Source organism: Anabrus simplex, chromosome 6 (genome assembly GCF_040414725.1).
Source record: "Anabrus simplex isolate iqAnaSimp1 chromosome 6, ASM4041472v1, whole genome shotgun sequence".
Taxonomy (NCBI): Eukaryota; Metazoa; Arthropoda; class Insecta; order Orthoptera; family Tettigoniidae; genus Anabrus; species Anabrus simplex.
Genome location: NC_090270.1, coordinates 96,075,042 through 96,102,241, shown reverse-complemented (window position 1 = coordinate 96,102,241; position 27,200 = coordinate 96,075,042). Strand labels below are relative to the sequence as shown.

Here is a 27,200-nt window from a genome sequence, read left to right as displayed (position 1 = left end):
AAAAAATACGTGTTTCTTTACTTTTAAAGTAGATCCAAAATACCAATTTTCAGGTCTGTAATATCTTCAGGTTCTGAAATATAAGTAGCCTCATTAAAGGCATTCAACCCATTTTTCACCCTTTTACACCCTTCCTATTGGGATTTTCCGAAAACAAAAGAATACGTGTTTCTTTATTTTTAAAGGAGATTCTAAAAACCAATTTTTACATCTATAAACTTTAAAAGTTTTGAGATATAGATACACTCATTTTAAAATATTACCCCCCTTTTCACCCCCCCCCTTAATTGGGTTTTCCAGAAACAAAAAAATACGTGCTCCTTTATTTTTAAAGGAGATCCCAAACACCAATTTTCAGGTCTGTAATATCTTCAGTTTCTGAGATATAAGTAGCCTCATTAAAGGCATTCAACCCATTTTCACCCCTTTTCACTCCTCCTATTGCGATTTTCCGAAAACAAAAAAAATACGTGTTTCTTTATTTTTAATGAAGATTCTAAATACCAATTTCTACATCAGCAAACTTTAAAAGTTTCGAGATATAGATTCACTCATTTTAAAAATTCACCCCCTTTTCACCCTCCCATTAATTGGATTTTCCAAAAACAAAAAAATACGTGTTTCTTTATTTTTAAAAGAGATCAAAAGTACCAATTTTGAGGTCTGTAATATCTTCAGTTTCTGATATATAAGTACCGGTATCCTGATTAAAGGCATTCAACCCATTTCCCCCCATTTTCACCCTTTTTCACCCCTCCTATTGGGATTTTCTGAAAACAAAAAAATACGTGTTTCCTTATTTTTAAAGAAGATTCTAAATACCAATTTTCACATCTATAAACGTTTAAAGTTTTCAGATATAGATACACTCATTTTAAAATTTCACCCCCCCTTTTCACCCCCTTACCGAGGAATATCCAAAAATCCTCTCTTAGCGAGCACCTACATCATAATGTGAATATATCCCCAAAATTTCATTTCTTTATGTCCAGTAGTTTTGGCTCGGCGATGATGAATCAGTCAGTCAGTCAGTCAGTCAGGACAAGCTATTTTATATATATAGATTTTACTCTAAGCTTGGTGTCAAGAGCCGCACGAGATTGACTCAAGAGCCGCATGCGGCTCGCGAGCCTCGTTGTGGCCAGCCCTGTTATATACTGTTACTTACTTCCAGTTTATTTTGTGCTTTTTTATGTACATTACTGTACAAGGTATACGTTTGGGTTTGTAATTTTGACCTGTACTCCGTATTGGTCCAGCAATAAAGCATTTTGTTTTGGATGGGTTGGGGTATGAATACTTTTGTCCATGTCTGTATGTACAGTAGCCTATATATAAAAGTTCATATGGCAGGAATGACTGAGCGGAGTGGCCGCACCAGGCTCTGCATTCGAGAGACGCGTGGATTCGAACTTTACCGTCGGCTGTTCTCAGCATGATTTTTTATCGTTTTTCCATTTTCACTTCCAGGCAAATGCCGGGAAAGCTCCTATTCATATGCCGCAGCCGATTCCTTCCATTTCCTTGGTACCCAATTTCATTCACTATCATTAATTTCATCCTCATTAGCTCCTCGTCTAAGGTTGGCGTCAAGAAGAGTTTTCGGCCGTAACACATGCCAGATAAATTCATTCCAGACCCCACATTAAGAAACGGGACTAGGGGTAGACAAACATATGTTAGGGATCTGAATAGCTTCTCATTTCTTAGTGACACACTACGGTACTACCGTTCGATAACCATTAGGCGTAGGCCAATACCGGATGAGTCTCCCGAACCCTGTGTTACAGTTTTAATCATAAATAATATTATCTAATATCATTTCATTTGCTTTTAAGAGATGCCGGAATGTCGGACTTTTTTTTGTTCCAGAGGAATTGTTTAACGTGCCGGAAACCAACGTCACCGAATTGTCGCATTCATACACCCTCTCCTATCACCGACCTCAGCAGGTTGTTGTTTTATGCTACCCACATTTTACAGGCAAACGTGCAAGAGCTACAATACAGATGCCATTGCGGTCTTGAGGGCTCAAAATGCCACAGACTAGAAAATAATAGCGCCATGAATGCACTTGCTAACCGTTGCAAGTGCGAATGGACTGGGCGTAAAGGAATGTGTTAGATCGACGCATAAAGTATTCGATGTGCTGTGTAATCTGCGGTGCACCTGGCAGTCCCAGTTCAACTGGTTTTGAATTAATGGATGATAAAGAGTGAAGCTCATGCAGGTTTGGATCGTAAGGTGAATTGTTTTGCCTTTCAATTGTAAGTCCCCTTATCTTGGGGGAATGTTTTGTCGCATACTCGTTTTCATTGACTAGACGTTTATGTGCCTCTGGAAATGGCCGTATGTAGGGTTGGACACGGGCAGAATGGTCAGTTGTAGGGAACCAAGGAACCCGAACTTCAGTTCGCAAACCAAGTATCTAAACAGATGACCGTCATGATTTACGCATAGCTGAGCGCATAGTTGGACAAACATCCTTGTTAAGGGCAACAGACGTAGAAGCTACCGTAATTAAATTTCGAAAGCACTTGGGATTTTTCCGGAATAGTTCATTGTGGAGATGTCCTTAAGAAATGTGACTCGAAGAGAGGGTCAGCCGATCTTTCACACCAGACATTTCCTCCCCACTGTAGCTTGAATGTCATCGCTGTACCGTTTGCCTCATGTCCCGCAGAATTTCAGTACTTCCTCTTAAAACAAAAATCACCACCATCACAGAATTTCACTCCAACTGTGAAATCGTACCCGTGGAGTTCCTGGTGTAGATTCAAATGACGAAGGTGAAAGTGTTTAGCATGCATTGTTCGTGTTACAAACGGCTGGCTTATGCGAGCCTGTTGAGCAATTGCTCGTACACTCGTTTAAATGCTCCAAAACGGTCTTCATTAGCGTTTCTGACTAGAGTTACCCTCTTGAAGACTGTTGCACGCTAGTGTAGTGCAATATTTTAAATGGGGCTACTTATAATCTGTGTACACGAATAAACGTTTGCATGTCTTAGGCCCTTTTTCCAATTCCTTGTAACCTATTTTTAAGGGCATACAAACGGTTTCACGGTTAGTTTCGCACGTGTAATTTCAGTTTGGAAAACTGATCAGTATTTAAACATCTAACCTGTATAGGCCTATGTCTCCCAGTTGTATTTCTTCTTGTATTTCTGCATTGATGTTACAACAAAGAACGTATATAACTCTGTAGTTGCTATAGAAATTAAAATCTACTTAAAGAACGAAAAAAACCGAGTGAGTTGGCCATGCGATTAGAGGCGCGCAGCTGTGAGCTTGCATTCGGGAGAGAGTGGGTTCGAACCGCACTGTCGGCAGCCCTGAAGATTGTTTTGCGAACCCAATATCCGCAGCAATGTGGACCATCATGTGTTTACTTTAGAAATTATACAGACAGGATTCAAAAAGTGAAATTCATGATACGCATTGAAGGTGTGGCCTTGAATTACTGTATACGCACACTACAGTGAAAAGTTGTTTCGTTCCTTGGCTGCAACTTAATCACGTGCCTGGCACGCTGACCTGCTTAACATTCTATTTCTGTTATACTACATTAGGACGAATATTGAATTTGTCCTCCAGCTCATTAAAGCGAAACGGAATGGAGCAGTATTATAGCAGACTATTTCTTATAATGAGACAGCTTGCGGAAGAAAGTTTAGTTTTCGTGAGATTGCAGGTGGAGCAGATCTATATCCTCCATGCATGTAATAATTATGTAGAAGGTTGTCCTTGAACGCGTTTGTGGGTTAGGAGTAGGATTAATAATCGTAATACATTTCAGTGCCTGGGATTGGAACGTATTACTCTTACCCACCCTGCTCACTTGTCCAGTGCTCTACGATCGAGTAAAAGTTACTGGCGTTGAGCGTGATTGTTGTTGAGTTTCAATAGCTAGAATAGCTCCCTCTGTGAATCAGTGGTAGTGTCGGCCTCCACATCCCAAGATCCAGGTTGAAACCCAGCAGATGTAGTCGAATTTTTGAAGGGCGGAAGGAAGTCCATTCGACACTCCATGTCGTACGATGTAAAATTGTAACTCCCCCATAGTCGCCCAACAGAGATCCACTTTCCTCTGTCATGTGGTAGAGTAAAACGGAACGTCAAAATTGACGTGCAAGCAGCCTACATGGCGTCAAATCAAAATGCCTGCACACGGTAACTGAGACAAATCTATTATTATTATTATTATTATTATTATTATTATTATTATTATTATTATTATTATTATTATTATTATTATTAATAGTAGAATACACAGCTGCTTCGTGTAAGGGACTCGGCACATCTTGATCGTCAGTCCCATTTACTTACAGAAACGTTTTGGAAGTTTTTTTCCGACAAGCAGTGCCTGTAATGGTGGATAAAACTAGAGCTGGGATTGGGATGAAGGCTACCCTGACATACATTTATGTGCCATCTCGACATTTACCTGGACTTGCAATGTGAATCCACGGAAATTTACTTTTCGGATGCGATTTGTTTCTTTCCTAGTCTTAGTCCTCTCCTTCTCCAACCTCACCGAAAAATTATCCAAGTTTGCGCGGTGTTAAACAAGTAGTAAAGAAAAAAAAAACCCACTAACTTCGTAGGCGTGTCAAGTTCGACATTCCGTTTTACTCTGTCAGGTGGCAGAGATACTGGAACCTATTGAGTGGCTTACTGCCGAGTTTTAATTGCGTCACCAGAGATCTTTAACGTGTCAACATCCTACGACACAGAGTACCAAATGGACTTTATTCTGCCCTATAAATATCAGACTACCTCTCCCGGATTTGAAACCACGGTTTTGGAAGTCTGAGGTCGTCACTTTACCACTTATCCACAAAGAGTGCTTTAACTTGCTGAGCATAAGAAGTGACGTGTTAGTGGTAGACAGCTCGACGAAAGAGAAATGTGTTTTAGCTTCAATTTACAGTTTTCTGTGCCGGGCTGAATGGCTCAGACGGTTCAGACGCTGGTCTTCTGAACGCCAACTTGGCAGGTTCGATACTGGCTCAGTTCGATTGTATTCGTACTCAAATATGTCAGCCTCGTGTCGTTAGATTTACTGTCACGTAAAATAACTCTTGCGGGACACAATTCTGGCACCTCGGCGTCTCCGAAAACAGTCGAAAGTAGTTAGTGGGACGTAAAAACAATAAAATTAATGACATCTTTCTGTTAGACTTTGTAACTCGGATCAGGTAACTTCTTATCCCCATTATCTCTTATAATCCACCATTGGAGTAAATTTACCGCAAAGTACTCCGTGTATAGGCCTACTGATGGGTCTATTTGAGTTTTTATTTCCAAATATAATAATAATAATAATAATAATAATAATAATAATAATAATAATAATAATATAGTGTGGCGGCATTTGCCATGTGTAGGTAAGTGCGTGTTATTGTGGTGGAGGATGGTGTGTGTGGTATGTGAGTTGCAGGAATGTTGGGGACAGCACAAACACCAGCCCCCGGGCCATTGGAATGAACCAATGACGGTTAATATCCCCGACCCGGCCGGGAATCGAACCCGGGACCCTCTAAACCGAAGGCCAGTACGCTGACCATTCAGCCAACGAGTCTATTTCCAAGTGATTTATCGATTACTGCAGCTAGACTCTGTTCATATTAAGGAGTTATCTGTGGATAAGATGGAGATAAATAAATACAACTCATTGTCTAAACAGGCCTTGAAGGTGGTCACATTTTCCGCTCTTTCGTATTAGCTAACGATCATTTGAAGATATTGTCTTCTAAAGCAATGTGTAACTTTTCAAGTAATGTAGTATTACTTAGCTGTTCTACTTGAACCAACAGTAGAATACTCTGTGAATGCCTTCCCATAACACCAGTCTCTTCTTGTACTCATATCTCCTGTAATAATTTGTCAACTCAGAAACGGCCGTAGAAACAAATGTTGAGTTAGGTGGTGGTTCTTAATGAGGACAAAATCACAGTTATTATTATTATTATTATTATTATTATTATTATTATTATTATTATTATTATTCTTTCGTTAGTACTACTGGGGTAAGTATTCTCGTTTAGCACCACGTCTCTGATATTTTCCCCTCTAGTTGGTTCCATCACTTTCTGATTCAGCTATCCTTCCCATATTAACTTATTCACCATTTGTTGGTCATGCTTTCTGTCATTCACATTCCCTTCCCAGTTAACATTATTTGGCAAGTTCAAACCACCCGCTACAATAACGTCCCTCTCTGTATGTGTTTAGTCATCAGACCGAAGGCTGGTTGGATCCTCAACAGCTGTCATAGATGGCCTAGGCATCACTGAAGAGGCGTACTAGGGAAATTAGGAGTGAGGTAGTTTCCCGTTGCTTTCCTCACCGAGCCAGAAGATGCTACTACATATCAGTCTGCCAAGCCCACTGAAATGCATACACCAACCGACCCTATGAGCAACAGTTTCACACCATTCATAGCAGGGACTGCCTGCAAAAGGAAGAGCATTACTAGTATCGCTCATCCCTCGGTCACTTTCATATTGTCAAAGTCAAGTATAAGACAGAGACAGATCATTGAAAGTAACAAAATAGCTCTAGCCTATACCAGAAGATATAGTGCACTGTAAACACTGGGTCCCACCAGCAGTGGCACGCAGACAATCTTATCAAATAACCTCGATTTTACACCCCTTAAATTATTATTAATACAGTCTTCGTCATTACGACTGTTAAAGGAAGTGGAAATAATCAAAGAGGTAACATTTGCTAATGTTGAAATGGGTGTTGTTGGCTTTCTGCACATTAAAGAACTCCTTCGGGACAACATTCCGGCACTCTTGTGTCTCTTAACCTTTTCAGATTTGATTTCCAATCAAAATAAGTACCGTCCAAAAATAAAATGCTTCTTTGACACCTATGACATGTTCATGAACATGATCAGGTTGCAAAGAATGTTGCTGTGGCCTATTTTTGTACTAATATTCTTTTTTTAATACTATTTGTCGTACAAATTATATCAACTTCTTGAACGCTGTCGTTCATGTATTCTGCTTTCATGGCGCCCTGGTATTACTACACTAGTGCCCAAAAGTTAAACATAATCACTAAATGAGGCCATACCGCCTGATAGGAATGTCAGACGGATTGCTGAACAAACGGAAGCTGAATCACACACCATATCACACAACTTGTCCAAAAAAAAAAAAGAAAAGTGTCAGAAAGGTTCTGATAGCCAAGGTACATCTTTGACAACAACTAATAAAACTTGGCAGTGTTTTCCACAACAAAATATGCTGTTAATAGGGTGTATGGTTACTCCTAACGGCCACATGTGCTTCGCAGCGACGTGGCATGCTCTCTATCAGATGGTGCAACAGCTCTTGTGGCAGATGATCCCATTCCTCCGAAAGGGCAATGCGAAGGTCTTGGAGGGTCCTTGGTGGAGGCTGACGGGATGCAGTTCGCCTCCCCAATGCATCCCAGACATGTTCTATAGGATTCAGATCCGCAGATCTCGCTGGCCAGTCCATTCGATGAATGTCTTCTCCAGCCAGAAATTCATCCACCAGAGCAGCGCGGTGCGGTCAGGCGTTATCGCCGAGTAAGAGTAAGGCTGGACCAACCGCACCTCAGAAGAATCGAACATGTGGTCTCGGTATCTCATCCCTGTATCTTCGAGCGTTGACAGTGTTCCTTGGACCACCCATGAAGATGTGCAGGTCCGTACGGCCATTCAACATGATGCCGCTCCACACCATGACGCCACCACCACCACCACCACCACCACCAGCACCACCATACTGGTCCCGTTCCACGATGTTCCTGTGGTTGTATCGGCTACCTGGTTCTCTCCAGATTAATGCGACGGGAATCGTTCTGCAAACTGAAGCGGGATTCATCTGTGAAGAGCACATGCCTCCATTCATTCATGGTCCAGTATCGATGTTGACGGCTCTACAGTACACGGACCCGTCTCTGTGCTGGAGTGAGCGGGACGCACACAGCTGGATGTCGGGAAAACAACCCTGCTGTTCTGAGCCTCCGGTACACAGTTTGCTGTAGAGGTGGGGACGGAGCGAGTAATACCGATGAGTAATCCGGTTGTAGCGGTAGAGCGCACCACCGATCCCCTCCGCTTACAACTGCAAGTACTCGCGGAGGACCAGAGCACAGTGTAGCGCACGACACGTGTATAACAAGGGGAGACCACGACTTTGAGATCACGGATCATCTTCAAATTTTGTACACTTTTCGTAGTCTATTAGGGCAAGATAATGTGCAAATAGTAAGGCGTACTATTAAGGCGTTTTCAAGAAAATCGCAAGATAATTTTCGCGTCGAATGTGTACCGGTGCGTTGCGGTTACGAGCACGAGGTGGCGACGGTCGAGTGGTTAGCGTTCAAGCTCCGTAATCGCTGGATCACTGGATCGAGTCTCGCATTTCACTCTTTGTTTTTTCAACACTGGTCATATTCTTTCATATATATTGCAGGTCAGAGCGTCCAGGTGCAAAACAGTTCCGGGTACCTTACTCGATTTCATTGTCAGGTATGAGGGATTTCACAAATCACGATAGGCATACATTTTCAGGAATACTTTATGCATTGGGCCGTTTACTTGTTGATAATTTTAAATTGTATATTTTTTTGTAGTCCACCTCTGTCGTGGAGTGGTTAGTGCGATTGGGTGCCATCCCCAGATGCCCGGGTTTGATTCCCAGCTCTGCCACGAAATTTGAAAAGTGGTACAAGGGCAGGAACGGGGTCCACTCAGTCTCGGGAGGTCAACTGAGTAGATGAGGGTTCGATTCCCTCCTCAGCCATCCTCGAAGTGGTTTTCCGTAGATTCCCATTTCTTTCTCCTCCGGGTAAATGCCGGGATGTAGGCCTCTACCTAATGTAAGGCCACGACCACTTCCTTCCCTCTTCCTTGCCTATCCCTTCCAATCTTCCCATCTCTCCGCAAGGCTCCTGTTAAGCATAGCAGGTGAGGTCGCCTGGGCGAGGTACTGGTCATTCTACCCAGTTGTATACCCGACCCAAACTCTCGCGCTCCAGGACACCGCCCTTGAGGCGGTAGAGGTGGGATTCCTCGCTGAGTCCGAGGGAAAAACTGACCCTGGAGCGTAAACAGATTAAAGAAAGATATTTTTTATGATAAACATTAGTAAAGAGCCAAATAACATTGGAAATCCAATAAAAGTTCATGCAAATATACATTTTTTCAGTATATTACCTTTGAATCGTAATGTATATGAAAGAATTTGACCAGTGTTGAAAAACAGTACGACAAGCCGGACTCGATCCAGCGAGGCAGCGATTACGGAGCTTGACCGTTAACCACTCGACCACCACCGTTTCACGCAGTGATCGCAACGCACCGGTACATATTCGACGCGAAAACTTATCTTGAGATTTTCTCGAGAACGCCTTAGTAGTACACCTTACTACTTGCACATTACCTTGTCCTAATGGACTACTAAATGTGTACAAAGTTTGAAGATACTCCGTGATCCGAACGTCGTGGCCACCCCTTGTAAGAGTATTATGCCTGTATTCAGTCTGTGTTTCTTAATTTGCGTCTATATTTCCTCCGCTTGTTGTGTTTTGTAGATAATGCAAAGCATAGTAGATAATAATTGTGGCATTAGTTTGATATTTAATCCCATTTTGAGATGGTATGCATGTTTTAGAAAATTTTAGAAAATTTAAGGAATTGCATACATTTTTACAGAAATTTGTACCACAAATGCCACGAAACCCGTCTGCTGCATGGCAGTTCTTTGAAATTACTGATGATAAAAATAAGCAAAATGCAAATTTTGCGGCGGCATTTACGCGACGGGTGGTGGCATATCAAGTTTGTGGGATTATATCAAGAGGCATCACAAGGATGAAATGAGCAGGTCGGCTTCTCCAGCAGGAAGCAACATTGCTGTATTCAGCAAAATCGTTATGTTGTGAGAAAAGGCATTGAATTTACGTTGTCATACCAATAACGTATTTAAACGTGCCGCCACATTACATTCACTCGGTAGTTTACTCGGTACTACCGGGTGATGACGTCACAACTACTCCGCTCCGCTCCGTCCCCACCACTAGTTTGCTGGGAAACGGCAACCCCTGAGACGGCTGCAAGCTCCGCCGACAATTGTCTTGCAGGAGCACTCCGATTTCGTCGGGCGGTTAAGGCCAGATATCGGTCCTGCTGTGGAGTGGTTACCCTTGGTCGACCTGGTACTGGCCTACGACTAACATCTCCTGTGTCTCGAAATCGTCTCTAAAGCCTGGAAATGACACTTTTGCGCACATTCAAGCATACGGCGACCTCGGTCTGTGTCTGGCCTGCTTCCAGGCGGCCGAGTATTCTACCCTGCAAAACGGGGTCCAAATAGCGTCGTTGTGCCATTATGTTGTCACGTTCACCATGAGGCTACACTACGCACGCTATAACAGGGCAAACACGACTGAGGGAATATGGGCCGCAGGCACTGGCTGAGTTTACCTTGCGGTTACGCCGCTAGTCAAAGCAGGGAACACTCCTTTCCTGTACAGAGCGAGCACGTAAGGTTGGTAGGTGCATATGTCGTACGATTTGCGGTCTATGTCCTGTTGCCCTCCTTACTCGTAATGTATGCTTAACGTTTGGACACCAGTGTAGTTTTATCAATTCAGAAATGGAGATAATCTAAAAATTAGTGTACATTATAATGAATGCTGGGGCTGAATGGGTTAAATTCTATTAACACCTGAAGGGACGTTAACAAATAATAATACTAATATCGGATCAAAGAATGAGAGTGTCGGCTCCATTGTCTCCATAAACTAAATATTGTAGGTAAAGTAAGTTGATCCGGGGATCCAGGTATGGAAGATACTGGAGGAAATCTGACAAGATAGTGCAAGCAATGTAGGATTCTATTGAAAGATCGTAGTGAATTCGTTTTTTAATTTGTTATCCCTTGGGAGAAAAGTGAGATATTACACCGTAGAAATGTAGTGGAACCTACATGCTGTTCGGGAACATTGTAACTAAACGAAACCAATATTACAAGTCAGTGGCCGAGTAATCGATATGCCTTTGCAACTCACCTGTATACATCGTAGCATGGCTCGAATGTCGCTGAGGGACCACAGGCTGATGTGCCCCATGAGCAATCCCGACTCGTCGTTTACATAGGAGTATCCTCGGATCTGATTCTCGTCGTCGTCCATCAGCGACTCCACCACGAGGCTGTGGCACCTCGCCATGTGGGCTGATGTGTACTTGTAGGGATCAAATCGACCTGCGGACCAAAACAGTACATTGTCCTATCATAAGTATATGCATACTAAAACTATTGTCTCATTATGATGCACTGTAGTTCTAGTGAAATAAATTAATACTGTAACAAAGTTGTATGTGTGTGTTTCACCATTAACTTTGAGAAAAACTTTCGTGCAGAATTCATTACATAATAAATAATGCATTATAGATGACAACCTCTATGGATCAGTGATAGGGTGTCGGCCCCTGCGTACCGAGATTGCACAGTTCAAACCTAGCAGAGGTTGTTGCAGTTTTTAAGGACAGAAAAATGTTCATTTGACTCTGCATGCCGTACGATGTCGGTACGAAAAGGATCTCTGGTGACATATTTTGTTTATATCGGACAAAATAATTAAAATTTTCGGTCATATCTCGCCCTAGAAAGATCCAATTTACTCTGGCATCTGGCAGAGTAAGACGCAACGTGCAGGCAACCTCGATGACATCAGATTAAAATGCCTACACACCGTAGCCAAGATAGGAAGATTTATTTCTTTTGAGATAAGCAAATCTCGTTAAATGTAAACTCGATGCATGTGTTTACTGAATTATGGAAAGAGCATTATTTCATTACTTAATCGTTAAACTCCTTTTTTTTTTTTTAACTTCAGGGATATCGCTGTTCTTAACCCGTATGCTTACTACGTCTGACAAACCAGTATTGTGTTATCAAAGACAGTCTTCACGCACTCTTAAGTACACGGAGTCGTTTATCATGGTATTCAAGCCACTGATGTATAAAAGGAAAATGTAGAATTATTATTTATTTTTATTTCGTTATTATTAATTGTGTAATTTTGCTGTGAGCTTGCATCCGGGAGATAGTAGGTTCGAATCCCACTATCGGCAGCCCTGAAAATGGTTTTCCGTGGTTTCCCATTTTCACACCAGGCAAATGCTGGGGCTGTACATTAATTAAGGCCACGGCCGCTTCCTTCCAACTCCTAGGCCTTTCCTATCCCATCGTCGCCATAAGACCTATCTGTGTCGGAGCGACGTAAAGCCCCTAACAGAGAAAGAGAATTGTGTAATTTATTAATAACAAATAACGAATTGAAAATGTTTTCCTCAGCCAAGTTCCCCTTTTACTAGCGATAGTCTACATTACACCTTGCGTCCATCGGAAGAGTTTCGTAAATTTAATGAGAATTGCTGTTCTCAAAAGAAATAAATGTTCCTAAATCTCTTGTAAGGTTTAATAGGATATTCGAAAGGATGCGATTACTTTGTGAGGAATGTAATGGCTTTCTTGGCAGAATCCGTAGAAGACATCCATGTATGTCGGTAATATAACAAAGCGACGATCGCAATCACGAAGGTACATACATGTAAAATAATGTCTGGGTAAATATAAATTGCTATTGAACAGCGAACAACCAAATGAAGCGCTTGTTTTGACAGGCCTCCAGGTAATACATTTTTTTGAAGTTCTGTGCATTTGATGTCTTTTTGACAGTCAATTGAGACGCTTTGATACGTCCCGTAAATGGCTCTTCGTAGTTGCCAGAAAATATGTGATCTGTAATTTAGACGCCTTTAAATGCCGATGCATTGAATCAAGATTTCAACCCGAAGTTTTGGTCCCAGAATGGTAGTCTGTTATACATCATGCCTGGCCGCACCCCTTTCCTATTAATGTGTTGATGTAGTTGTCTATGTATAAGGACAGAAATTAGGACTATACCTGGAACACACCATACGATACCGCCCAACCTATGGTACTCTGTTATTAAAGCGACAAAACAAATACCACCCGTGAGCTAGCTAGAAAACCAGGCATTTGACGGAAGAGAGAAATCAATTACTTACCTGCGCAAGATAGAATAACTTGTCTGCCAAATTCATCTCGTTGGGGGAGGGGCACCAAATACCTGGAATAAGAAAAAAAACAAAAAAATCAACATCACAATTATACTTCTGTACAGAATTACAAATTGGAGAAAACTTTGGAATATTTGGTAGGGATGGAGGAAGTAATCATAGAAAACTTTCATATTCTACTATTATTATTATTATTATTATTATTATTATTATTATTATTATTATTATTATTATTATTATTATTAATATTAATTCCTAATTCGTTATGTCCAACTAAGGAGCGCATTTGAACTTACTTAGCGCAGTGTTTCTTCTTCTTTTCCCAGTATCTCTTCTTCATTCGTTCATTATGTTCTTTTCTACGTTCTTCTCTCCGCTCTGTATGTTTTCTTTTAGGTTTTAAATGTATGTTTGTTTACTAAGCTTCTGAATTTTGTTTCATCTTGGATGATTTCTTGTATTATTATCATCGATTAGAATTATTGGCAAAACGTGATGTATATTTCCTAGAATTATACTATTTTTTGCGTTTGTTGCTTGTGGTAACTATTTCAGCGTAATCTTATCTGTCATATTGATATCATGGGTTCCTCCTTTCATTTTTGTTCCCTATACTGCTTTCTGAAACAAGATTGAATTAGCCCTTATGTCTCGAGATGTGTCCCATCAATCTGTGTCTTCGAGTCAAAATTCGCCAATTCGATCTTCTTTACACAATTTGATTCAGCACGTCTTCGTCTTCGTGTGTGTTCCGATCTACCCATCCCATATTCAATATTTTTCTGTAACACTACATCTGAAAGGCTTATAATCTGTTTCATGCTCTACCAAATCTTGTTTTTATTTTTTCTTACAAGGTGTGTCAAAATTCAACACTCCAACTTCTAGGGGTTATTAGAAGAGACCGAAGCAAACTTTTCTTCTTGGTAAATAATCATGGGTCTGAAACGAATTATTGTCTGACAAAATCAGAAACTGTACTGTAGGGGTAGAAATTAAGCATGGCCCTCATTCTTCAAAAGCATCAGCATTACATATGCTATTAAACTTGCCATTAAGTCAGAATGCAATGCCTGTGCTGTGGCAACACGCACTACGTCCAGAGGGAGAGTGTATGTATGTATGTTGGGTATTCAGCCCAAAGGCTGGTTGGATCCTCAACAGGTTCACCATTAGCTGTCATAGATGGCCTAGGTATCACTGAAGAGGCGTACTAGGGAAATGAGGGGTGAGGTAGTTTCCCGTTGCTTAGGGAGAGTGTGAGACTCCAATAAGACCCGAGAAAGAGCTGGCGCTTGAAGCTGCGTACTCTTACAACACGTATCTGGGGGTCTTTGAACGTATACGACAGGCAATGGCACGTTGTTACAGAGCGTGTATTGAAGCAGGACGACCATTATTGAACAGATTTTGTAAATTATGACAATGAAATTTACGCGTAATTGTTTCATTCTCAACCAGCCCTGAAGATGGTTTCCGTGCATTCCCATTTTTACACCAGGGAAATGCTTGGGCTGTACCTTAATTAAGGCCACAGTCGCTTCCTTTCCACTCCTAGTCCTTTCCTATCCCATCGTCGCCATAAGACCTATCCGTGTCGGTGCAACGTAAAGCAGATTGAAAACAAAATTCGTCCGGTGGTATTTGAAGGTGTTCAAATACGTCAGCCTCGTGTCGGTAGATTTACTGGGACGTAAAAGAACTCCTGCGGGACAAAATTCCGGCACCTCGGCGTCTCCGAAAACCGTTAAAGTAGTTAGTGGGACGTAAAGCAAATAACATTATTATTATTAAAACAAAATTCTTAACCACCTCAAATCGTACTTCATCTGTTGGTTTCCGACCTGTGATAAAGTTAAAATCCCGGAATCCACTCTGGACTGATCTACATTCGTATGAAAACTTCAGTGTAACAGCAGAATGGAGACAGCGATGGACACAATGTCCACCCACCAACGCCCTTCTGATTAAAGACCCAATGAAGAAAGTGCCAGGTTTCGATCTTCCTCGACATGAGTGGTCAAAACTCAACCGTTTCAGAACAGGCCAAGGCAGGTTCCGATATATGATGAAAAAGTGGGGATTTTGTGAAAGTGCTGCGTGTGAGTGTGATGCTGAGAAGCAGAGATATTGCTTCATGTTGTTGAGAGCTGTCCACTGTCAGCATTTAAGGACGGTTTACGGGCTCTGCATGAATTGACACCAAGTGCAGTTTACTGGCTGTCGAAGCTGGACATTCTAATTTAATTACTTCTATATTTTAATTTATATGTTCATTGTATATTTTTACACATTATACTCGTAAACGCCATACGATAATAATAATAATAATAATAATAATAATAATAATAATAATAATAATAATAATAATATGTTTTATCTCTGCTATCATCCCTAGAAGTTTGAGTATTGATATGTACAAGGACTTTAATAGTCTACACGCACCATGTTTTTCTTTTTTTCAACTTCTGTCATTAGTTGTTGTGTTAATCAAGTAGTAATATTAATCTATCTTCTTTAGGACTTCATGTCCTTTTTCATTATTCTTTCCCATCGCCGTAATTCATTCGACTACTTACTATTTTACTATATCTGATCCAAACTGGGCTTGTCGTGATGGCTGGTACGAGGATTTCCACATACATGCATGTTTTTATTGAAGCGCCATATTTAAGAAATAAATGTCAAATAAGAACAATTTTATTTTGTATATTTTGCCGGGCTGAGTGGCTCAGACGGTTAAGGCGCTGGCCTTCTGGCCCCAACTTGGCAGGTTCGATCCTGGCTCCGTCCGGTGGTATTTGAAGGTGCTCAAATACGTCAGCCTCGTGTCGGTAGATTACTGACACGTAAAAGAACTCCTGCGGGACTAAATTCCGGCACCTCGGCGTCTCCGAAAACCGTAAAAGAGTAGTTAGTGGGACGTAAACAAATATTATTATTATTATTATTATTATTATTATTATTATTATTATTATTATTATTATTATTATTATTATTATTATTATTTTGTATATTTTGAGAGTTTTGGAGAAAAATGCCTCTATTAATTTTATTTTGCATGTAATAGCTTTTTGCCATTTTAAATGTTTTTCATACAAATTTACAATAGCAAATTCCTTGAAGCGAGAAAGGGGTTTCGTGAACATTTCAGAACGATGTGCCAGAAAAATTCATGGCTGATGTACAGTACATACAGAAAACGGCACCTGTGCTGATGGGGCTCTGGATTAAATACTGGCGAATTTTGCTCTGTCATTGGTATTTTTCGAACACCTGACAGTATATGCTGGAGTAGAGACAAAGGAGGACATGCTGAAGATAAGTTCCAGATTTCAAGTTCCTAAGTATTTAAAAATAAACATAAATATTTATTTCAAATATTTTGAGTGTGATTTGATGGAATATGATGATGTTCTTTCAAGAACGAAGTATGTCATTCTATTTTCAGGTTTATGTTTTCCCCTTCAGGTTCTTTATAAATGTATTTACTCAAAGTTAGTTTCGGCAGACTGAAGAGCCTGACAGTTATAAAGTAACCGAGTCGAAACTGAAAAGAGATGGTTTCAGATATTACAAACTTTGTTCAGGTGTTGAAGTACTTCTGTGTCACGTATTCTGATATTCTGAGCAGGTGTCGGTAGCATAGCACCACATCTCTGTTAGGGTGTCCGGCTCCATGGCTAAATTGGTTAGCGTTCTGGCCTTTTGGCCACAGGGGTTCCGTGTTCGATTCCCGGCAGGGTCGGGAGTTTTAACCGTAATTGGTTAATTTCGCTGGTACGGGGGCTAGGTGTATGAGTCGTCTTCATCATCATTTCATCCTTATCTTGACGCGCAGGTCGCCTACGGGAGTCAAATCAAAAGACCTGCATCTGGCGAGCCGAACTTGTCCTCAGACACTCCCGGCACTAAAAGCAATCCGCCATTTTATTTCATTTCTGTTAGGGTCCAGGTCTTAGCAGCATAAAGTAAGAGAGAAAATGCGTAACAGCGAAGTAAACTGAGACGAATAGTAACGTCCCTGTTAAAGAGCATTTTATTCATTCTCTTGAAAGCAGTCTTTGCCTGTTCAATCTGGGACCTTACTTCAAGAGCTTTGTTCTAGCTGTGATCAAGTATGCAGCCGAGATACTTAAAGCATTGGACTTGCTCCAGTGATACGCCAGCGATACGTAAAGTTAACCGGTTGCATGGTACCTTTGCTTAGGACCATTACATTGGTCTTTTTCGTGTTTAAACGCAGACCTGCTACAACGTTGTGTTCGACCACACAGTTCAGTAATACAGTATTTTTAGATCTTCAGCACTTCTTCATACAATTTTTTAAATACTAGATTTGCAAAGGATTGTGTTGGATATGATGAAGTTGGAATGCAAGGGGACAAATTGGGGCAAATATTCGTTTATAGGAAGGGGAGTTAGGGATTGGAATAACTTACCAAGGGACATGTTCAGTAAATTTCAAATTTCTTTGCAATCATTTAAGAAAAGGCTAGGAAAACAACAGATAGGAAATCTGCCACCTGAGCGACTGCCCTAAATGCAGATCAGTAGTGATTGATTGAAAAAATCACTGTATGCCATTAGAGGTAGTTAACTCCGTAAAATACATTTTTCGAAAAATTGTGAAAACATATATATTTTATTTTAAAGGAAAGTTAACACCCCCCCCCCCCCAGATTTTTGAGAGGTGAGGTTTACAAGAACATGAACGTATTAAAGTAGAAATAATTTCTAGATAACACATGTAGCGACGGCGTTCAATATTTCAATTTAAAGAGCGAGGACATGTGTATCTAGGAACAAGTGTCTGATCTCGGTATGGCGTAATCGGGCGATGCAATAACACAGTTATCTTGAGATAGCAAAGTCGCCGTGCCGCACACCTAAAGCTCTGGATCCGGCGTCGTAGTACGTCGTGTGAGGTGTCTTTGATTCCTTTCAGTGAGTTGTACAAGTATATGGCGAAAAAGTGAACATACGAGAAAACTGTGGTCCGAAGAAGCATGAAAAAAAGCTTTCGCAAAATGTCCGACATTTGGACAATAAATGGCTTCAAAATGATCGAAGTCGCATTCAAAATGATAGAGCGACTTGTCAGAATTCCAAAAATTCCAAAATCACCAACGTCGGGATTCAAACGGCTTATCGGGAATGTCTCTAACTTAAGATGACAGAGTGTCGTTTTCTCTGTGGGTGTTGGCGGTAGAATGACGTTCACGGTATCGCCTGCCTGTCGTAAGAGGGGACTAAATCGCACCTCTCCCATCCTCCCGATTAGTGTTAATAGAGGAAGGTTGCCCAGTTGTACTTCCTTCTAAACCAACAATAACCACCTGTGGTTGTAGGTGGTAGAATACATTAACGGTATCCGCTACCTATCGTAAGAGATGACTGAAAGTATAACCCCCAGGGGCTCAACTTGGGAGCATGGGTTACCGACCATCGGGCCTACAGCTGAGTCTGGCATTGCTTCCACTTGTGCCAGGCTCGTTATTTTTATATTTTCTATCCGGTCTCCCTTCGTCAGCTCTTGTTCCCTTCCAACCCCGAAGATATTAGGTTTGTGAGACCTGAGAAGTCTTTCATTTTAGCGCCTTTTCCCTTTCTTTTGCAGATGCCCTCCTTTTTCGAAGTGTTGGATCTCTTCCATTTTCCCTCTGATTCGGTATTAAGAAAAGATGGTTGCCAAGTGTTGCTTCCCTTTAAAACAATTATCACCTTCACCTCCGAGCGTCGTGGGACGAGTTCCGCGCTACTGGTGCCGCAGCCGAGCTCATCTACTGCTTTGGTGGTGGGAAATGATCTGGAACTCAAACTGTAGATACTGGTCACACTGGCCTGATCGAATTTCTCCTGAAGATATGTAACTTTACTCAGAACTAAGAAATAACATATAAATAATAACATTTTCAAACATATCCTCTTTATTTCAACAATATTATCACGCAGTACAGTACATACCTACTCTACATCAAAACTTGCTGTCGTGTTTCCGACTCAGCTCCGTTAGAGATTTTAATTTTTAATTTGGCCACGTTAGACAGTGCTTTTGGTTTATGATTTAATTTTTTTTTTTTGCAAGTTGTTTTACGTCACATCGACACAGATAGGTCTTACGGCGACGATGGACAGGAAAGGGCTAGGAGTGGGAAGGAAGTGCCCGTGACCTTAATTAAGGTACAGCTCCAGCATTTGCCTGGTGTGAAGATGGGAAACCACGGAAAACCATCTTCAGGGCAGCCGACAGTGGGGTTCGAACCTACTATCTCCCGAATACTGGATACTGGCCGCACTTAAGCGACTGCAGTTATCGAGCTCGCTGATGATTTAAAATTTATGGTAGTTTAATTATAGTACCCAATAACATAATAGGCTGAAGTGAGATTTTCATATGCCTTCGTAACACAAATTTTGCAAGTGGGAATCGTTGCTTTGGAGGGGAAAACAACACGATTATCAGCCCCTCTTAACACTAATGACAGGAGGAGGTCTGGCTCTTCGAAGATAGGAGGTAGTAATGGTTAAGGAAATGGAAGGTCCTTGAAAGACGGAAAATGGAAGACTCCCTGGACCTTGTATAGCTTTATACTGTCAGGTTGGAAGAGAAGTCAGGAGAGATGAACGGGAAGAGTCTGGTACAAGCAAGTTGAAACAACCCCAGACTTAGCTGGGGCGCCATTCCCACCATGCTATAGTCACAAGTTCCGCGAGCCTGGATGAGGCGAGTATTTAACATTAAACTACATACTACTTTCTTTCTTTCATTCATTTTATTTATTTCTGGACCTTATTCCCAACAACTTGTGTCGGTACCACGAGTAGATTTCATTCCACTTTTACAGCCTCATCCCATCTAATAGCGCTTCAAAGTAAGGCAAAATTAGTGCTAAATATATGACGTCACACCCATACTCTGTTATAAGATGGCGCTGTGTTGACTCGCGCGCTCAGTTGGAGGTTAGCTGAAACAGCGAAAACGTTTTAAATGAGTAAGTCTACGAAACTCTCAAAACCCTGCGGCCGTTACAATAGCGACAGCCCAGCGCCCATTTTTTTACTTGGTGGAAAGCAGCAGTTCTAACATATGAATCTCCACATGATGAAGCCGATTCTGTGTATTTCTTCTTATCTTTTGCTGAGCATGAACTAAGGTATTGCTGTTCTGGTTGTTTACAAGAGTATTAATTTGCTAAGCTAAGGTAGAGTAGGAAGATAAACTATCATGTCTTAGGCTTACGCTAAGCTATTTATGACGTCTTATCAGGTTATCGCTCACTTGCTGTTGTTATAGGAGAAAGCCGACTTCAACTTCGAGTACACAAGTGCACATACAATGTGAAACGTTAATGTTGTTTTTCATGTTGACAGTAAAGTGGGTCCTTTTCTATTTCCAGTTAGCTTTCTGAGTAACTACAGTATCTTCATTCCTTATTTATCATCTTTTAAGTTAATCGTGACGATACTATTACACAGAAATAGTGGTTAATGCCATAACTGAAATAGAACTAAGGTAACAGGTATGAATTCACTCTTCTCATCACTGTTGTCAAACTCGTTGCGATTTCGTTAAAGGTTGTTCTAGAGTAAAGAATTGCAATGACAAATCATCCTCTGAAGTTGTACAATGACATGCCATATTTCAGGAAATAGCAGTATGCAATATTATGTCCGAACCCTCGGCCTAGCGGGCTGCGGTTAAGGAAGTCCTGGCTTCAATACTTGGCCGAGCCGGGGATTTTAGCAGCGTCTAGTTTTCCCCCCTGGCTCGGTGATGGGCGTGTGTATTCATCTTAATGCACACCTCTTGATTTAAGTTCAAAACGTCACACTATCCTACTAAACACAACAGAAACGGGCAGTGGATATTACAACACTCCACATAGGGTTGGTGTCAGGATGAGATCCTCTTGTAAAAGTGGGTTGAAATCTACTTGTGCTGTTGACACAAGTTGTTGGGAATAAAGTCTGGAAGTAAATACATAAAATAAAGTACGCACAGTAGTGTGTAATTTAATGAGCACCCGCCCCTTCCAGGGTCGCAAACTTGTGACTACAGAATGGCGAGAATGGCGTCCCTGCAAAGTCTAGGGTTGTTTCAACTTACTTGCACCAGGCTCTTTCCATTCATCTCTCCTATCCGCCTTCCCTTGGTCAACTCTTCTTCACTTCCGACCCTGACAGTAAGCTTTACAAGGTCCGGGGAGTCTTCCATTTTCCGTCTTTCAAGGACTTTCCATTTCCTTAGCTTTCACCTTCTTTCTTCGAAGAGTTATACCGCCTCCTTTCATTAATGTTAAAAAGGGGCTGATAATCTTGCTGTTTTCTCCTCTAAAGCAACGATAACCGCCGATGTTAAGCGACACCATCACCCTCTGACGGCCCCGAAATGCATGTATCTGTTTCAGTTATAGAGGTGTTATTCAAGTCAGGGAGGTTCAAACTCCCTCCGAAATAAAAGAACTTGACAAATTTAAACAGCATATACGAGTTTTGAAACAGCCTACAATAAATTAGAGACATTATAAAAACAAGTATTCGCAAAATAAACAAGTGAATTTAACCTATAAAATCTGTGCCATCTTTAAATGTTTCTCTATGAATATAGTTACCAAACTGATTGAAAACATAAATAGAAATTTTAATTTTGGTGAGATATACGGAGTGTTTGTTTTTATGTTCTTAATACATTTTGCACCATAAAAGTAGATTTCAATAAACTTATAGAAATATTTTCATGTTACATGCTACAAGATTTTTTAAAAAAGAATCACATCTCTAAATATGTTTAACATTTACAGTGAAACATATAGTTACCTCCATTTTAGAACAAATCTTTGTGCCGCACTGCACGCACATGTTAAAGCGTGTTCTACCGACCAGACCGCCATCAGTTTACCTTTCTACTTCACCTGCTGAGTTGTAAAAAGGCACTAATCTAAAACTCAAACTCTTCATTCTGTAAAATATACTTGAAAGTAAAAAAAATATTTGTTATTAATTTTTGTTTTGTTTTCGGAAGCAACACCCCCCCCCCCCCGCACCAAATCCTAACCCCCTCCGAAAAAAAAAATCCTGGGTACGGCCTTCATAGAAGTTAAAGTCGGGAAGCTGTTCATGACAAGACGACATGAACATGGATAGAGCAATGGTCGAATACAGTTCTATAATGATTGTAATCGCCAGAATCGTCCGTGGTAACTGACTCAAATTACAGCCACAATCAAAACAGGGAGCAGGCTGCCAGATGCATATCCGGCAGATCAGAACGACGATTCTTGGCTTCTGTGGGGCATGGAAGGTGGAGACTAACCAATGTGTCTTTGTTAACAGCATGACGTCGAGCACAATGCGCCACGTAGGATTGCGAGATCACTAATTGAAGACATGCTCGCAAAAACGGCCTAACCCTCAAAATTAAAAAAAAGTGAGTTAGGTGTTGTTATCTATTGAGCAACATGAATAGTAACTATTCCTACATACACTAATATCAGGAGGGATCATTTAGAGGAATACAGTAGGTGAAAATTTGAGTGTTTAACCTGAGGGCCTATGTCAGAATGCAAAAATGGGCTAACCCCTATAGAGCAGAAATTAAATAAGTGTACGCAACATTGCAGGCTTAGCACTAACATTGTGGTGTAGTGTGGTGGGGAACCAATGATTGAAACAACGAATTTGCCGAGAGCGGCTAACATTATGAACATTACATAAGAATTTTAACGTAACTTATCATTAAAAAAATCATTACTGAGAATACAATGTCCCCGATTATATATGAATATGTACCTACTCCAGAATGTTCATTGTATCAATGTTGGTGACCCTGGCTACTGCTTGTAAACAACAAACATGGAGGACAAGGATATTTTAGACTTGTTGGATTACATATCCCCTTTGTATCATGCATACTACAGAAATCTTGCTTCCTATGCACGTAGTCCCTTTCAAGAAGAAGAAGACGATCCACTTTTTGATATTCCTGATTATGATTAAGTTAAGGTACAGGATTAAGTACCTGTAGGCCAACCTCATCATTGCATTTGTTGATATATTATGTATTATTTGTTTGTAACAACACTTTCCTTATCTATATTATATAATTTATTGCCAGAATTATTTGTATTTCCCTTCCATTTATCACAAAGTCAGGTAGGTATGTTACAAAACTAACACATGTACATTGAGTATACAACTTCCCTTAAGTTCATTTAGCCACTGCATCGCTAGTCTGCAATAAAACAACTTAAAATTGCTATGAAAAGATTTTCCTGAATGTATACTTTGATTTGATGTGCAATACACCAGGTAAAATTAATGCAGTATATTTTTTTTGTTCCGTTTGCAAAACTTAAATTTTCTCTTTTCAAGCAAAGTGAGGGTTAGACCGTTTTTGCGAGCATGTCTTCAATTGGACTTAAGAGCCGGAAGGAGTGGAAACATGTTACATGTATTTCTAAGTGTTTCGGGTTGATAGCAGGATTTGTGGATGGATTCTAGTAATCAACAAAGCCTAATGCAGGTGGTTACATAGTACTGTAGGTTTTCTCATATGGATATGGCATAAATCGAGGTCCATTAGTCCTTCAAACCGTCAATGTACGGTGACAGCTACAAAATCCTCCTTAGCAACCTTTACACCTTCATGGATTTGCTATTTCCTGGCTCTGAGGGGTAATTCTAATAGAATAAAGGACTGTTTCATTCGGTCGAGGTTGTTCAGAATTCTAGACGTATTTTGGCTGTGAATTGAACGGTCTCCACGTTCGCCCGTATAAATACACTCGAGCACTTACGGGTCGTAGTGGAGAGGTATATTTGCCTCTAGAATCTCGCACATATAAATAATGTAGCAAGCTATTCAGATAATGCGACTTCGTTCTTTGCTTGTCGATGGATATTAGGTTTCTATCCATAACGGTAATTTTGATCTTACAGAGTGAGACACGATAATATGAAGTAACACATACCTGGAAGATCAAAAGTAGTCCCTGTCAGGAATAATTTTTTTTTCAATGCTTCGGACGACCAGGAATTCCATTCAAGTAAAACTCCGTAGAACGTGAACCAAAAAAGTTATCCGGTACGTCTGTCATCTCGTTCAGGATTCAGAACTCTCATGCACTGAAACGATGGTTATCGGAAGAACTGAACTCTCAGGAGAATATGCCGGATGTGTATGTGTTTCCCAACAAAGGTAGATTATAGTGTGACGGGTAGTCTTAGATACGCATGGCTTCACTTTATCATGCTACAGGATGACTCGTGTACGATTCACAAGTGCTTGTTAAACAGCTTTTGTTTATCCTGAATACGTTGCAGTTACTATGAGTGAATATTTTAATTGATAGTGTGACCAATTGGCAACAGTCCGAGAGACATGTGACCCCCACCCAGTGGTTCACCAAACCTTCTTTTGACGCACTGAGGTTTCGGTTGTTTTGGGAACGGATTTGTGGGGCATTAACCAATGACTATAGAGCTGTAGATCATCGTAATGAACCGTATGCTCATAGGTGGTAGTGATGGTGGTGATTATTGTTTTAAGAGGAAGTACAGTTAGGCAACCATCCTCCATTAACATTAATCAGAGAGAAAAACGGAAGGCATCCGACACTTCAAGAAATGAAGGTATTGGCCAAAGAAAGACAAGGGCCACGAAAGGCGTGAAAATGAAATACTAGGCCTCGTAGCCTAAAAGCGTCGGGGTCGGAAAAAGGACAAGAGTTGACTAAGGGAGGTCGGATAGGATACATGAAAGTGAAGAGCCTGACAAAAGTAAGTGGAAGTAATGTCAGGACTCAGCTAAGGGTCCTGTGGTTGCCAACCCACGCTCCCAAGTTAAGAGCCCCTGAGGCCTCCTTTAGTCGTCTCTTACGACAGGCAGGGGATACCATGGTTGTTATTCTACCGCCCCACTAACAGGGGGACGTATTCTCATAGCAGCTCTGCAATCTATTCAAGGTTACACAGTCTGTGTGGAAAAGGATCCTTCCCCTTGTGAAACTACAAGGAAAACCTGCTGAGATTTGCTCCTTAAGTCACTCAACAACTTGCTTTCAACAACCGTCATTAGTCTCAGCTGTGGTCGCACAGGGTAAGTAGGGCAATTTGACATCATGGAAACTTGACAGAGCGTTATCAGTTACCTTATATTAAATTATTTAATGCACATTGGATCTCACAGAGCTAAATGATGTGCTGTAAGATTTACTGTATTTTTAAGCTGTTCGGAATGTTTTCTGGTAAAATTCATGGCCCTAATACTCACCCCTGGTCGAGGATCTCGTTGAGGATGGGGTCATCCACGTTCAAATTTCTAAACCAGTGGGGATACAGCTGGCGAATGGTGAGGTATCGCTCCAGCATTTCCTGAGCCAGCGGGACGCTGAACTTCTTCGTTCTCAAGAACCGCAGCAAGAATGGGGAATCTGAAACATATGCCGATATCAGTCCATCTTTCCCAATTTCAAAAAAAAAAAAAAAAGTACTATACAGAAATAATTGCCTTTATTAAGTATTGATTATCTTTCTGGTTATAAATTGAACATTAATGAGTCATTTAAAATCTGTATAGGCCTGTATCATATCTAAGTACATAGGAGATCTGGTCGATTATTTCAACCAGTCTCATCACCCTTTACAGTTATACTTGATTTTAGGATATTAACATCATTCACAGACGATGCTTTTTCTCAGTGCAGTTGTCATTTAGGGTAGTTGAACTAAGAGACTAGTGTCAGCCTTCATTTTGCCAACATTCTTACGTCTCTTAATATCTATGGTAAGTGTAGGTTCGTTAAGACATTATTATTATTATTATTATTATTATTATTATTATTATTATTATTATCATCCCCTTACTTCCATTTATATTCAATTTTTAAACCCGAAAAGGTGGTATAGCTGAGTCCGGGGTTGAGCCATTATTGCCGTCTTACGAGTAATAAAATATAATTGACTAAACAATGTCTAGGGACCATTAACGGCCTTGGCCTGCCAAGACAACTGCTGCCCAGCCAAATGTTCAGTAGAGTTTTAAGTGCCGCGTGGTCAGCATGATGACATCATCAGACGTATTCATTGGCTTTCATGATCGAGTCCACTGTCTCTCATATCAGACAGCTCCTCAGTTGGTATCACGAGGCTAAGTGGATCCGCTCCAGCCCTCGCCCAGAATTAAAAACCTTAGATTGTCCGGGATTCGATCCCAGGGCATCCGGTTAAGAGACAGGCGCGGTGATCTTAATTAAAAATGCAGATACAGTATACTTTGTACAGATACCCTAGTAATATGAATTACCAGACAGAACTCACTCCCAGTTTTGCATTTAACGTCTCTTAATTGCTAGGCCTTATGGGTATAACGAGACGCTGGAGTACCAGAAGTCTGCCCTTAAAAGTGGTCCTTTAACGCACCAGTGAATCTACTGACACGGATCTTTCGCATATGAGCACTGACTGCGCCGAGGTTCGATCCCGTAACTTTGAGCACAGAAAGCTAGCACTTAACAGACTATGTTCTGCAGCCAGTCACATTCACTTAGATGGCAATTGAGAACAGCGGGTACCTGTACGGCACTTCCGGATGTGTGGGTGTTTGGCGATCCAGTCACGCATCTGGGCCAGGGCGTGGCGGCGAGTAGCTTCATCTTCTCTCAACTCGGCTTGCGCCACTTTCTTCAGCTCCTCGCTGAGGTTACACTGGTAGCCGTCATCCTCGCCACAGAATAGATCTTGGCCTCGACCCATCTGCAAAACAAGAATTAAGGCAATTTTAATATCACATGAGCAAAATAAAATCCAGCAACTGGATATAAGCACTGTCTCCAAAATTCTGGAACTCACACAGAACACACAACACTATCCTCCCACAATAACATGCCAACCCTCATGAAAGGGCCTGCCTTACAACGGCTGCTGCACCAGGCCAGCAATGATGGTAATACAGCAGAATTAACACTATCCCGTAGAAACTCTCTTACGTAGACCTAGCAAAAGTATTAAGCCCATCCGAACAGGGTCATTTTATCATTTATAACCACGGATTAGGTACGCGACGATATCTTCGGTGCAGCGCGCTTGCCACAGTTTGATGG

At 41.0% G+C, this 27,200-nt stretch overlaps 1 protein-coding gene across 4 annotated transcripts in view; it reads right to left on the bottom strand.

The window, feature by feature from the left end:
• The window catches only part of LOC136875477 (clavesin-2), a 241,549-nt gene that overhangs the window by 14,610 nt on the left and 199,739 nt on the right, over positions 1–27,200 (bottom strand). For all 4 annotated transcript variants that reach the window (XM_067149023.2, XM_067149024.2, XM_067149021.2 and 1 more), the window contains exons 2-5: positions 26,673–26,853; positions 25,373–25,532; positions 13,087–13,148; positions 11,061–11,254 (exon numbers count right to left, since the gene is read on the bottom strand). In XM_067149023.2, coding sequence (XP_067005124.1) covers positions 11,061–11,254; positions 13,087–13,148; positions 25,373–25,532; positions 26,673–26,853 — 597 coding nt within the window. The remainder of the gene's footprint in view (positions 1–11,060; positions 11,255–13,086; positions 13,149–25,372; positions 25,533–26,672; positions 26,854–27,200) is intronic.